Source organism: Numida meleagris, chromosome 1 (genome assembly GCF_002078875.1).
Source record: "Numida meleagris isolate 19003 breed g44 Domestic line chromosome 1, NumMel1.0, whole genome shotgun sequence".
NCBI classification, from domain to species: domain Eukaryota; kingdom Metazoa; phylum Chordata; class Aves; order Galliformes; family Numididae; genus Numida; species Numida meleagris.
Genome location: NC_034409.1, coordinates 143,669,177 through 143,682,956, shown reverse-complemented (window position 1 = coordinate 143,682,956; position 13,780 = coordinate 143,669,177). Strand labels below are relative to the sequence as shown.

The 13,780-nt window shown below is 41.2% G+C and overlaps 2 protein-coding genes across 3 annotated transcripts in view; one reads left to right on the top strand and one right to left on the bottom strand.

Annotated features, from left to right (window-relative positions):
* DNAJC3 (DnaJ heat shock protein family (Hsp40) member C3) overlaps positions 1 to 7,660 on the top strand; it is a 32,396-nt gene extending 24,736 nt beyond the window's left edge. Inside the window, exons 10-12 of the mRNA XM_021416625.1 lie at positions 1,811 to 1,943; positions 2,903 to 3,051; positions 4,008 to 7,660. Coding sequence (XP_021272300.1) covers positions 1,811 to 1,943; positions 2,903 to 3,051; positions 4,008 to 4,165 — 440 coding nt within the window. The 3' untranslated portion in view covers positions 4,166 to 7,660. The remainder of the gene's footprint in view (positions 1 to 1,810; positions 1,944 to 2,902; positions 3,052 to 4,007) is intronic.
* UGGT2 (UDP-glucose glycoprotein glucosyltransferase 2) overlaps positions 11,169 to 13,780 on the bottom strand; it is a 78,786-nt gene continuing 76,174 nt past the window's right edge. For both annotated transcript variants that reach the window (XM_021416552.1, XM_021416561.1), the window contains exons 38-39: positions 13,545 to 13,689; positions 11,169 to 11,991 (exon numbers count right to left, since the gene is read on the bottom strand). In XM_021416552.1, the coding sequence (XP_021272227.1) occupies positions 11,969 to 11,991; positions 13,545 to 13,689 (168 nt within the window). In that variant the 3' untranslated portion in view covers positions 11,169 to 11,968. The remainder of the gene's footprint in view (positions 11,992 to 13,544; positions 13,690 to 13,780) is intronic.

Below are 13,780 nucleotides of genomic sequence, written 5' to 3'. Positions count from 1 at the left end.
TGATTAAATATCTCACTCGGCGTGCCTTGAATGGGTAATAAGTCTCTTGGTTTTGTAACAGCTTTTCTGCCATCAGAGAGCTATCATCCTGCTTCAGAAGCACCTGCTCCCAGCCCTCACCCCGTAGGTGGATGGAGTTCAGTCTGAATGAGAAACAGTCCTACACTGGAGAATACCAGCAAAACTAGAGTCTCTTCCAATGTAATTTATTTGCTGTCTCTCAGCATTGTGCATCACAAAACATAACTTCTCACGTACTTAATGTCTGCAGCCTCTAAATAAGGGAGTCTGTTTTTAAAAAAGGAAGCTAGTACGTTCATTGCAAACACTTGACCCTTAAGGAGCTCAGTAGGGCATGCTGTAGATGACACGGTGCTCGGCAAAGCTGAGTGATCTGATCTCCATTTGTCAAGATAGTGTGATTAGATGTGAAGCAGATGAAGTACGTTTAGTGCTTAAAATTATTGGGGTGGTAAAACAGCATAATGAAATCCACATTTGCATTATTTTTATCAATTTCATCAGTATATATTAGACGCACATCAGCAAAGGCTCCCTTTTTTTTTTAAATGACTGGACAAATTGTTAAAAAATCAGCCAAAAGCAAAATATTTTGGTTGAAGCAACAAATGTTCAGTGATACAAAAATGAATAGAAATGCTGTTTCTAATAGCATATGAAATTGTCAGGGCTCTGGAAATACTTGGAATTTTTTTCAATAACGAAACAAGACTGCGGTGATATCAGATGTCTGAGTAGTACAAATTCATTAGCACTTCCTGCTGTCTTGCTCAGAAACAGTGAAAAACAAATGTAACACCTGCTGAGAAATAGCAGCTGCTTGGAAATAATCTGATGCAAGTACTTTGTCTAACTTGAGAAACCTAGGAGACTTGGATCTGCAAATGAGACTTTGAGGATTTTAACAGTGAAAGAAGAATAGCTTCATTAGAGGCTTCAACAGTAGCTTCCCTTGATAAATGCTGATATCAGAGATCGGTGTTCTAAGCATTTGGTTACCACTTCAAAATAATAATATGGTTTACATCAAAAAAAGGCAAAGAAATGAGGTCTTTGCAGAACTCAGAAATGCATTACAGCACCTCTCGTGCTTTCATTCCCGGCAAATACAACTCTTGAAATAAAAGTGAGGGAGTTTGCCTCTTGAGGGTGGGGGACAGAACACCCAGGGCTTAAGATATGGCTGTCTGCAGCAATATTTTTATATGGAGGCATAAAAAGAAAATAGTTCTCTTTCACTGATGGTTATAATTGTGGTGTTATGTAGATAGATGAACTTACTGTTAATCTGAAATCCATCTTTACTGCTGTTAGAAGAAGAGGCTGCCGTGTTGACTGAATGCACAAGGTGGAGAAGAAGGAATATTAATAGAAAGATTCTGTATAATGCATCCTTCAATGTGTGGGACTACCGCTGTGCAGCTGGCTTTCCAATTTCTAGTCGCTGAAACTCGCTTCTTGATTTGTTTCATCCTAAGCCTAGCTGCTCGTGTTCAGCTGTGTGACTTTGTTCTAATATCTAGAGTGTTCTGACGGGCTGATAATAACTACTTCTCCTCCCTTTCCGAAAAAAATGCGGTGAATCTAATGAAAGAAACTTATTTAAGTAATACGTTCAAAGTGTCTTTCTGTTTTCTGATTTAAAAAAACATACTTGGCATGCTGAAGTCACAAGTTCCACTGTTTATAGACTACAGTAGCGAAACTTCAGTTTTGGAAAGGGATTGAGTTTTTTATGTAACTTTTCACAACTTCAATTTAATCTTTTTCTTTTGCTTTTTTTTTAAAGCTATTAAAGACTATGAAACGGCTCAAGCCAATAGTGAAAATGACCAACAGATTCGGGAAGGGCTGGAAAGAGCTCAGAGGATGTTGAAGCAGTCACAGAAGAGAGATTACTATAAAATTTTAGGAGTAAAAAGGTGAGACATTAATACTTGAGATGATGATGTTAAAGTCGGCTATTAAACTAGCTTGTCTGGAGCTGATGGCTCGCCTTTATTCTGCTGCATCTTAGTTTTTGTCTTACTGCTTTCCCTTCCCTGCTGTACTAGGTGAGCAGTGTTAAGCACTTCAGTAGCATTTGTTTAAAATTCTTCTAGAAAGAAAGTAACTACCAATGGGAAGGAAGGAAATCAGTCCTTTGGCAAGAAATCCTTCGTATAGATGCTCAAATGTACAGTGAATGAATTGGGAAGAAAATAAAGACTGGAAAGAATTACTGAAAGCAAAAATAAAACTGTGGCAGATATTACAATAGATTGAAAAGACTGAATAAAAGAGGTATCTAAAATGCTTCTGCCACTAACCTAGGAAAAACTAATGACTTCTCTTTTTAATGACAACCAAACAAATGTTCGGTTCTGAACTTACACTGGTCATCCTTCTAACCGTGAACTAACCCAGTTTCTACTCCTCATGCTTTTTGTGACTCACGTTACTATAAATTCTTCAGACTGGAAACTTCACTGTGTATAAAAACTCGCAATAGCATCTTCCAAAGAGTAAGTTTAGAGTGGTAAAGGAATCATAGGATCATAAAACGGTTTGGGTTGGAAGAGACCTGTAAGATCATCTAGTTCCATCCCCCTGCTATAGGCAGGGGCACCTCCCTCTAGACCAGGTTGCTCAAAGGCCCATCCAGCCTGGCCTTGAGTGCTTCTGGGGAAAGGAAAGAGGAGTCTTTGTTTAAAGTTGCATTCTGCTTCCTCTGTTTTTATATAAATCTACAGTTTCACATTCAGAAGATTAAGTAGCCTCTCACAATTTTCCCAATGCCCCTAATTACTCTTCCAGTGTTGAAAATAAACCTGTAGATTCAGTAGTGTGGCATAGGATCAGTTAGAAGACTTGTATGTTACCTGTAATTTTATCTATCCAGAAATGCTAGAAAGCAAGAAATCATAAAAGCTTATAGAAAGCTGGCATCCCAGTGGCACCCTGACAACTTCCAGAGTGAGGAAGAAAAGAAGAAAGCGGAGAAAAAATTCATTGATATAGCAGCTGCTAAGGAAGTCCTTACTGACCCAGGTAATGATTGTACTTATGCTGTGGCTTCACTTTTTTACTACTTTTTTATGGCAGTGTAAAAATGCAGCAAGTGTAAGTTACAGCAAACATTACAGCTTCCCTTTTCTGTTCTCCCTTGACCATCTTGAGATAGCAATGTGCTCATACTTGCATCCAGACCACTGTGTGAAGAAATAAACCTGAGCTTATTTATTGTGTTTCAGTGACTTCTGTTTAGAATTAAATAAAAAAATGATTATTTCATATGCATCTTCTTCTGATGCAAACTAAATTTAGATCAAGTCTGGCAGGGCGTGGGGGTGGAGATAAGGTGGGGAATACTGTGACTGTGGTGTGTAGATCACGAGATCTGCTGTCCATGGTACCAAGAAATAAGCTGGTGGTGTGGGCCATGGAATCTCAGCAACATAATAGAAAATGAGGTGGTGTCATTTTCTTAGCTCACTTTTTTTCTCCCTTCTTTTCAAAACAAGTAAACAAAAATCGCTCAACCAAAGCCATCTGTTAGGTTTCTGTCTTTAAATTCTTTCCTTTCTGGTCACTGGAAGAGAAGCACTTAAAAAGGTGGATATGTGAGGCTCTAGTTTAATCTTTAGCTGTTCTAAGTGGATTGTCTAGGTGATAATTGGGTAGATGGGCTTAGGCCTTCTTAGGAGGAGGGGTCAAAGAGTGAACTGCATTACAAACACTTCTGGTTAGTAGAAAGCCTCTTGCTGTGTTAATGCAATCTTTATAATTTTATAATTATGTACATAGACCAGAGGTTTTATATACTGGAAGTGTTTGGTACTGTTATCATCTTCAGGACACGTTCATCCAGTTTCTCCTTGATACTGTTTCTGATGTCAACCCAGCTGGGCAGGAAAAGTGATTCTGGTCACTGGGTCATCAGAGATGCTTTGTGTTGCTGCCCTAACTACAGTGCCTTCATTCCACCTTGGTTTTGTTTCCTTCAGAAATGAGGCGGAAATTTGACGCAGGAGAGGACCCCCTGGATGCGGAGAGCCAGCAGGGTGGGGGCAACCCCTTCCATAGGAACTGGAACACGTGGCAAGGATTCAACCCCTTTGGTTCTGGAGGAGGACCATTTACATTCAAATTTCACTTCAGTTAGAGCCAGGACCGTTTCAGGTGGCTGCTGCTGTTTTTTACTTAATTTGTTCGAAAAAATAAAAACTCTCTCAGTTCAAGACCCAAAATCTTAATTTCTAATGTTGTCCTTAACCCAGAGTCTTACCGCACTAGAAGAAAGCTACTTCTTTCTTTTAGTATTCAAAGCAAATTTGTGGTGAGCTTGACAAGCTTATACTGGCGGGGGGAGGTTGAATAAGGGTTTTGTTACTGCCTATGTATTTGTTGTGGATATGCAGGAGATGTTTTTTCCATCCGTAGGAATAAACAATACGAGGCTGTTTAGGACAACACTTAAATGCAGCTTTAGGACTCAAGTATATGCTTACAGATAAAAAAAAAAAAAATGCATGTAAATATTTTTTTGAATCGGGGGGCCTAATAAATGTGGAAAGGGTAGTTACAATAGTCTCTGCGTTAACAAATTGTTTGTCATTGTGCTCAGCAGAACGATCCATTTCTCAGTATTCTTTAAGGGAAACCCTTGTGACCACCTGTTGTATTACTGTGGGCAGCGCCATGGGGAGGGGGAAGAGGCTGCGTGCTGACCGAGCCCCGGCGATCTCTTACAAAGAAGATCACTTGTCAGTAAGGATTTTGAAAATGGCTGCTTGCCTTATTCCTTTACCTGAGATTTAAGTGGGATGATTTCCTTGGCTGCGATTGTCCAGTAGGAAAGTTTTTAAAAAAAAAAATAATAATAATAATAAAAAAAATCTGTTTTATTTTTTTTTCTGAGGACTGTTGCTGTGATTCCTAATGTTTAAGAGTCATTTTTGAGGAGTTTGTGCTTCAACAAAATATTTGGTTGAGATTTGAGCAAAGCAGCGTGATGTGACATTCACCCCTCTGCAGCCATTTGTTACTCCTCTGTACTAAACCCCGAGCCAGCACAGGTTGTGAGGTGACTGTGTGTGAGCTGCAGGAATAAAATCCGAGCTGTCGCCTCCGCTACGCAATACAACTTCCTTTCTGTCGGGTGGTGCCACGGTGATTTCATGGTGAAGCTGTTTGAAGCTATTTTGTATTTTGTGTAACAGCCGCAGTGCTGCAAAAGCAACTGCCTGTGTGTGAAGTCTGAGTTTGCATTGGCCAGAAGTCTACTGTTGTCCCGTGCGTGGGCAAAACTGGAGCAGTGTGGTGATGGAGCTGGGTGAGATGGGAGGCGTTCCTAGGGCTGCAGCTGCTGCAGGTGAGGTGGTCTTCTCGCTCTCAAACTGAGTATGTTGAAATTACTGATGAGTTTCACCAGCAGTTGCATTCTTAGAATGCAAAAATCACAATTCTTTAATTGACTGACTTGATTTTTAACTGGAAAACTACGATCAGTCGATAGGGCTCTTCTCTCACTTCAGCTTGTGGCATTTAAAGAGCATGAGCAGCCTCAGTCAAACAAAGCAAATGAAATCTTCTATCTGAAAGTGTGTGTATATATATATATTTAATTACTGTAAGTGCAGTTGCTTTTGAAGCACAGCCCTTGTCTGCTGCCTTGAGTACTTCACAAACTGAACTGTGGCTTTGCAAAAAGTGTCTTTCTCAGCAGCAATTTAAAGGCCAGCGTTTGGTCAGCAGAAAATTATCTTCAGGCTGACGAAGAGTGCGTGTGGTGATTTCCAGTAGCTGATGGTACAGAAGCACTGCAGCATCCTATTAAGGTTCAGCATCAGATATTTTCAAGTTGAATGACTTCCTAGAAGTTCGGCTTCTGCTTTTGACCCTCCTCAAGTGTTTCTGTTTAAACTCAGTAGAGGATGCTCAGGATGCCGCTCGTGCCCTTGTGAGGTCAGCGGGGCTCCTGTTGGACCTCTGGGGCCCAGGCAAGGAGCTCACTGCACAGCCCATGCCCAGATGCTGTCCTTCGGTGCAGGCTGGCCCAGGCAGCTCTCCCACACGTGTTTTTGCTCGCAGTGAGCAGAAGCTGAGTCTCGTGAGCCACATCCCCTGGTTGTTGTCAGCTCTCCTCGCTGTGGTGCGGCAGAGCCAGGTGCCCGTGGTGCACAGCCGGCTGGTGCTGTGCCGGCTGCTGCCCTGCGTCAGCAGTTCTGTACCACCTCGTTCGCTGCAGGAGGGGCTGTTTTAAATACTCCTTCATGAGCAGTGTAAGCAATACACCGTGGTTTTGTACTTACAGCTGTGTTCAGCTGCAGGAAGTCACAATAAATAGCACAGTCGGTCAGTCTGCGTGCTGGAGAAGCATATGAATGTGACATTTGGAAGGACTGCCCTTGTGCACCTTTTTGTTCTTACCCCTCTTCCTCCTCTGTTTTAAAAGCTATGGCTGAGAGATTTTTTCCCCCTTTTTATTTTTTATTTTTATTTTTATTTTTGAAAGGAAAAGGTGGTCCCTCACAGGTAAACTGTTTGTATAAGGGATCGGTGTTAGTGCCACGTGTATTCCTTTCTAATGCAGCCGATGCTTCTGTAGGGTGGAAGCAGTCAGGAACAGAAAGGACTATGTGTAATTCTGACAATGAGCGGCAAAGGGAAAAGTGTGTATTTTTTGGGAGGGGGAAAGCTTGAATCCAGTCAGGGGGAGATGATTAATGCTTGAATGCTGTTCATAGATATCTCTTGTGAAAAACAATGCCTTGAAAAATGAAGAAAAAAAGATGACGATGGAGAATGAGGCTTTCTGATACCAAGCAGCTGCTGCTCATGCACGTTAGCACCAGCGCTGCTAAGCGTGCAGATGCTGGCTGTGAGCTCTGGAGGTGCTTCTGAAAACACAAAGAGACAAAGTTGTACCTAAAAAGAAAGAAGAAGTTGTTAGGTTTCAAGGGTTTTCAGATGCAGCGATGTGTTTCCTGCCGTGACTTCAGCAAACGAGTGCTGGCACCGCACTGAGCGCTGATGGCGTGCGCTGCGTACGAGGAAGCTGAATCCGCCTTTTTATTTATAATGGGTGTCTGTAGTGCAATAATGTTCAGTAACTGAACATTGAAAGAAGTCTCAGTAGTTTGTGAAGCCTGAGATGTGCATGAAGCATCGTTACAGCAACGGGCCTCTGTGGAGATGCACACTTTCTATGTTGAGTTCTGTCTTGCAGTTTTTATAAACCACTTCCCCACTTGCTTTAAAATGAAGGAGGGGAGCTGTGGCTTATCTTGCTTGAGGTATGCTTAGTACTGATGCGCTATAAATCAGTATTAAACTGGATGCAGAGTGAATTACAAATGTAAGAGCTCAACCTTGCGACGTACGCAGGAAACCTGTTAGCTAAAAAAAAAAATAAAAGCAAAAGCTTGTTATCATTTCAGCTTCCAGACCGGTGTTTGGAATGAGAATTACTCTTCTCTTTTGGGCTGTGATTTGTAGGAGCTTTGCTGGGCATCAGCCACTATAGCGTAGCGGGTTGGTTGTATTTAAAAGTGCCTTACTGTAAGGTATGGTTTGTTTGCTCTGTAATACACACTCTTGTCCATTTAAAAAAAAAAAAAATAAAAAAAAAAATGGGAGAATCTTTTCTTTGCCCACTGCAAATTTTGAAGTAGCAGTTTTGTTTCTAAGAAGGATAAGTGAAGTTAGCCGGAGATTTATCAAATGTCTCAAATTATGTCTTTATATTAAATCATAAATCTAAAAAGCAAGAACTGTTTTTTCTAGAACGGTGGGAATTATTTTATGGTATTTTTCACAATAAAGATATTTATGATGACAAGAAAGCACTGTGCTGTGTATGTCTGCTCTTCTTTCCTCATCCTTCTCTTCAGTGTTAAAAGTTGGTGTTCTGTGCAGGAGCAGTGTTGCTTAAATTAAAGACTGCTTTGAGGCTAAATTATAACTGCTTATGGTGCAGAAGTTGTCAGCCTGTAACAAGGTATTGTAATAGGGCTGAAAGCGCTGAGTTAACAGAATAAACACAAGATGGGGGTGCATCAGGCCCAGCAATGGCAGCTGGGTGAGGGAAGGGGTTGTCCTGCTCTACTCTGCGCTGTGCGGCCTCACCTCCAGCACTGGGTGTGGGTTTGGGGCTGTGATGTAAGAAGGACATAAAGGTATTAGAGAACATCCAATGAAGGTCTACAAAGATAAAGTCCTGGAGGGCAAGGTGGTTGAAGAGCGGCTGAGGTCCCTGGTTTGCGCAGCCTAGAGCAGAGGAGCTGAGGGGAGGCCTCATGGCGGCTGCAGCTCCTCACAGGGAGCGGGGGGGCAGCGCTGAGCTCTGCTCTCTGACTCCATGGTCTGAGCAGGCCCGGCCCTCAGACGGCTCCCAGGAGAGTTACAGGTCAATGGAGCCAGACTGGGGAACTGACTTTATAGTGCAGCGCCTCCAGGGTAAGTAGAAACAGAGGAAGAATGCTTTCAGGCGTGCAATTTTATAGAAATTAATTCATCTGTCTAGAAATAGCATCTCTGGTAAAGGTAGAAAATAAAATTAATTATCTGATAATTTAAGTTCTGCAACCATTTTACTAATTAATTCTATAGTTTCTGTTCGTGTCTTTTCCTTGTATGTCTTCAGGTATAAAAAAACAACCAACCCCAATCCCACAAATGTGAGCACAAGAGCGACTGATTCTGTTTTTAAGCTATCAAATACAAATAATGCTCGGTGTTTAATATAAGGCACTTCCAAACCCATCTGCACATCACGTTTTGCAGTCATCAGAGCCCAAAATCTGGTGCAGGAGTGCGGCAGGAGGAAGCTATTTATGTGACATGGCAACATCCAGTGACAGGCTGCCAGGATCTTTTTTTCAGCCAGAGGAGTGAGAATTCAAATGGAACTGAAATCTCCATTGGTAGAGAGAAGTGTAGGTACAGCAGCACTGATTACGGCTGTAACTGCTTGAGCTGTGCTTTCATGTGGGGAATTCACAAACCAGACCGAGACTTCCATCAGAGGAAGCTGAGAAATGTCAGAAAGCTCTGCTGGTGCTGGGGCACAGCTCGGATGTGTCTGAAATGCAGAAGGAAGCATTAGCTAAGGGAGGGGTGAGTTTAGGAGGCAGTCTCGCTGTCTGCAAGAGACTCCTCCCTGCTGCAGGAACCTGTTGGGATGCGTCCAGCAGTCCCCAGGGCAATGCCTGCTGCACCAGGAGCCTAAACGGGGCTGTGGTGTGGGAGTATTCTCATGGCAGCAGCGGAGTCAGGGTGTCACTTGAAACGCAGCTCCTAAATAAGAGGCAGTAGGAAAAGCAGTGCCTTCTCGATGGCATCCCACTGCCTTAACTTCTTCATGATTAGAAAGCTGTGCTGGGAATGTGATTATCCCACACGGGGCCCTACGCGGGTCCAGGGCTGAGTGCTAATCTCTGCGAGAGACTCAGTGCTGGATGAAACTGATGAAGGATTTGATCTGGTCTAACAAAATTAGATAACGCTACCCCATCAGTAAATGGGGAAAACTCTCATTCTCCAACTTTATAAAACTAGCAACAAGCTCATTATCATTAACCAAGCATTTAGTGTTCAATGTCTAATGCAAAATAGGAGAAAACTTTTTTTTCCCCTAGTGGCACATTTAATATTTTGCACAGCATATACAATCCACTGCTTTACTATTAAAAGTACAATGATTCAAAGTGCTGCTTCAAGGAGACCCAGAAAGCAGTTAATGTATTTGCTGGACCTCTCTCTGTTATAAACAATGCATCACTTCACAAAAATAGCTTTTCTTTAAAACATCACTACTTCCTCAAAAAAACTTTTTTTTTTTTTAACAAATAAGGGCGAAGCTGTAGAAAATGGCATGAAAACTATTAAATCTTCAAAGTATCTCCAGCACATTAAATTTCTGAGAAATTCTAATTGTTTCAGTAATCTCAAGAAAATGGCATTTAAGGAGGGGTTTCTTAGAGTATGCAAAAGGAATCCAGTTTTTAAAAGAGCAGGATGTGATAGATGTCGTGAGCAATGAATCAGCGCGTGAGTGATCCACTTTTTATACTGCTTAGCAGAGATTGCCCCCACAGAAAATCACAAGTAAAGAGAGCTCAGGATTCTGAAAGACTAAGACCCATCAGCTTCTTGGCTGACGTTTATGTCAATGCAAAATGGCTCAGGCTGTGAGAGTTAGCCAAAAAACAGTAAGGAGGCACATCACTGATGGTTTTTCCCTTTATATAGGGATTAACAGCTGTTTCCTTGTTACACACTAACTGGATAGTAGTAACTCTGCATTATGAAGTCAGTAAGAAGTCCATCAGTGTTCTAGAAATGCCTGCATACGTAGTTATGTTCTGTGATGTTCCAACATAAAGTTTGACTTCCTGGCCAGTGTTCTTCTGGAGTATGTTGCTTGTCATGAGAACAGGAGCAACGAAACAAACATTGCAGTGACAGAGAGAGAACAGAAATTGGTACTGGCTGACTGATTAATATTGCTGGATTACACAGGGAATAATATTCCACTGGGTACTTCATACAGAGAAAATGCCCGCAACAGATCTCTGAAAACCCATACCGACGTTAAAACTGCTATTCAAAATGCAGAAAGGTAATACAGTGTAAAATATAAGTGCCTGTAAAAAAATTTGCATGTCTCATATTACTGAGACTTGAGAAATGTCAGGAAAGCTTTATAAATAGATTATAAATACCCGTACTTACGGGAAGCAATTTCAAGTAACCTACACCTGAGCACAATGACTGCATACAAAATGTGCTCAATTTTTCTTGCTCTTTATGCTTTTATTTACAGGTATGGAGATATGCAGCTCACGATGGATTTACCTACTTAGTGCAAATTACATTATCTTTTATAATTACAAGCACTTAAGATTGAAAGACTACATTAAGTCATTAAGTTGTTCTTGGAAGAATTTGCGGTTATATCCAGTCTGCTCTGAAACCAGCACCAACTAAACAAGACGATACGTACTTAAGGCACCAGATATCAGTTTCATAAATAAATTCTCCTATTTGAAAACGTGTACTGCCAGAATTTTTCACTGCAGTTTTTGCGCGGTCAAAACGTATCAACAGCCCATTCGAGCAACAGTTTTTTGAGCGAGTATTGATACAATAACAGTAGACACCACTGAGAGTGAAAAATTAGTCGAGTATTTCATTACTTTATTTTAAACTCTGAACAGAATAATGATAGTCAAAACTGAGTGGAAAGAGCTCTTGGGCACAGACCTTCTGACTTAACCAAAACCACACAATGGAAGCTAATGACGTACCATTTGAGTGACAGAGGGAGCCCAAGAATCAAAAACGATTCTTTCAAATTAGTAAGAGGGCAGTAATCCTGCACTGTGAATGGAAAATTACATTCCTGGCTTTGGTAGGCTTCGAAGTTGGATTTGTGTGGTCTAAATTACCCAAGTACTTTTTATATCGTATCAGGGCTACAATGAGATTTTGTCTTATGACCACAGCATTCCTCCAGGAAAAAGCTACGAATATATAACCAAAATTCTTTGTCTTTAAATACATTAGATTAAATGCATGTAACACGCATAAAACAGTTTTCATGTAACTATTTAATGCCGCCTCCCCCTTCCCAATTGCTGAGGCGGTGCGTCTTTGAAGAGCTGAATACATCATTCTTTATATTCTAAAATCCTCTGGGCAGATTGTCTTCTAGAGAAGGAGAAGAAAAACAAAGGAATAAGGAAAGTGATTCTACGCTGACTTACTTAAGTAAAACCAAGTACCTGTGGATTTGTCTCTTCTGTTCTCTGTTTTTTATGTAAAACTCTATAAATAACACCATAAGTTACAAAATATTTCACATTAAAGAATGTTACAAATAGTGCCAAGGCAACTTCCATGACTTCCACTTTGTCTTTTGCAGAAGACAATACGTTGTCACCATCGCTTTTTACAGGTGGTGCTAAAGTTCATCGTGCTTAAAACCTGTAACGAAAGGAAAAAAAAATCATAAAAAACCCAATCATGTAGAAATTCAATGACTGGTTTTGTAAAACATGGTGTCCTGGTTTTATGATCTTTGTTATCGGTATTCCACATCATAACATCATGTAAAGCACTGGGAGTTAAGGAGTTAATGCTCCAGTTCTGTGGACTGCTGATTTTCCGGGTGCCTGGTTCTCAGAAGAGAAGAACTACATCTCCTAGAGGACTCTGCGTTCAGAGGGAAAGATAAAATTGCTCGCGAGTCATGACACTGTCCCCTTTTCTGCTGGTCATCCTGGCAGTGCGTGTTCCCAAGCTGTCTCATCTTCAGTTTTAGAGTAGGGCCTTTGGTTTTGGACACTCCTTCTCTCATTTTATTTATCAGCCTCAATTCCACTTATATTGTATTATTGTGTTATCTTGCATTCCGATATCGTATTTAGTAAATTAACTTTCCTCCTCAGATCACTGGTGCTGTTTTGTTTTTAGGCCCATCTCCCTACCCTTTCCCTTTTTCCTCCTTTCCCCTTTCCTGTGGCCAGGGTCCATGGGACCCCCTGCCCCATTAGTCACAGAACTGGGCCAAACTGGCCCATGAACTGCTGACACCCTCATCCCGCTCACCCTTCCTTTTCAGGTCTCTGGGCCTGCTGTCCCCCTGTCACAGACATAGACCTAAAGATAACTCCAAGACACATGGAGAAAGCCCCTTCCTGCTGAGTTACTGCTAAAACAAGTCAATGACATGAACTTCATTTTTAAAGCCTTGTCACAAGCAGGCCAAAGATTTCACAAATAAATAACAACTACTTATAACTCTTCATAATGAGAAGAGAATTTGTTCTTTGACTCAAGACTGGAGACCAATATGGGCAGGCAAACTACAGTCTGAAGAGAGAGAAACGTACTGAACAAGCAGACAGGGACATGGACATTTCTGGAGAGGGGGAGTAACATCTGAAAGGAGGGGAGCAGAGGGGGGGACTGACTGCTAAATGGGAGCACAGAGAAAGCAAAGGATAGCATTCTGAGCATTCTGCTCAGTCAGGAGTGAAAAGGACAGCACAGGAGAGGCCAAAGCACAGGTGAGACAAACGGCTCTTCCCAATCTGGCGGATTTCAGTTATCTCCATGGTTCCATGTTAGGAAGTCCTTAGTTTTAGATCAAAGTCCAACCGTACTCATCACACCTTTCTAACCATACTAAGGTACTCTTCTGAGTAGGCACTTGCCTTTACTTCAGAATTCTTCCACATTTGTACTTTGAATTTACACTTGCTGAATAGCATTAAGAAGAAGGAGCAGCAATGTGAAATAAAAAGATTGTGTACTTGAAAATTTTGTCGTCTTGGACTTTGGCATGAAACAAATGACTTGTTTCATTTTAGCATAACTCCCATGTAAAGAAGCATCACACGATTCTTAAAACCCTGACCATTTCTCAAAGAGGATGGAAAAATATAGAAATACAACATATGTGTCTACTGACCCCAACCTTCATTTCAAAAAAACTATTTTAAAAAAAGTGACAGATAAACACGGATCCAAATTACCTTTTTTAGAGAATGATGTTTTAGTTTTCTTCTCTTTCTCAATTTGCTGTATTAACTTCCGTATCTCAGTGTCATAGTCAACCCATTCAGGAACTATTCGAGCAGCAGCCTCTAATTTTGGTTCTTTGGTTTGGGGATTGTTGCACTAAAAGTTTAAAACACAGTGAATGTAAACAAAGCCAATGTGAAAATAATACCCTTCCTGAGGAACTGTAAGCGATCGCCTCCTCAGTGCC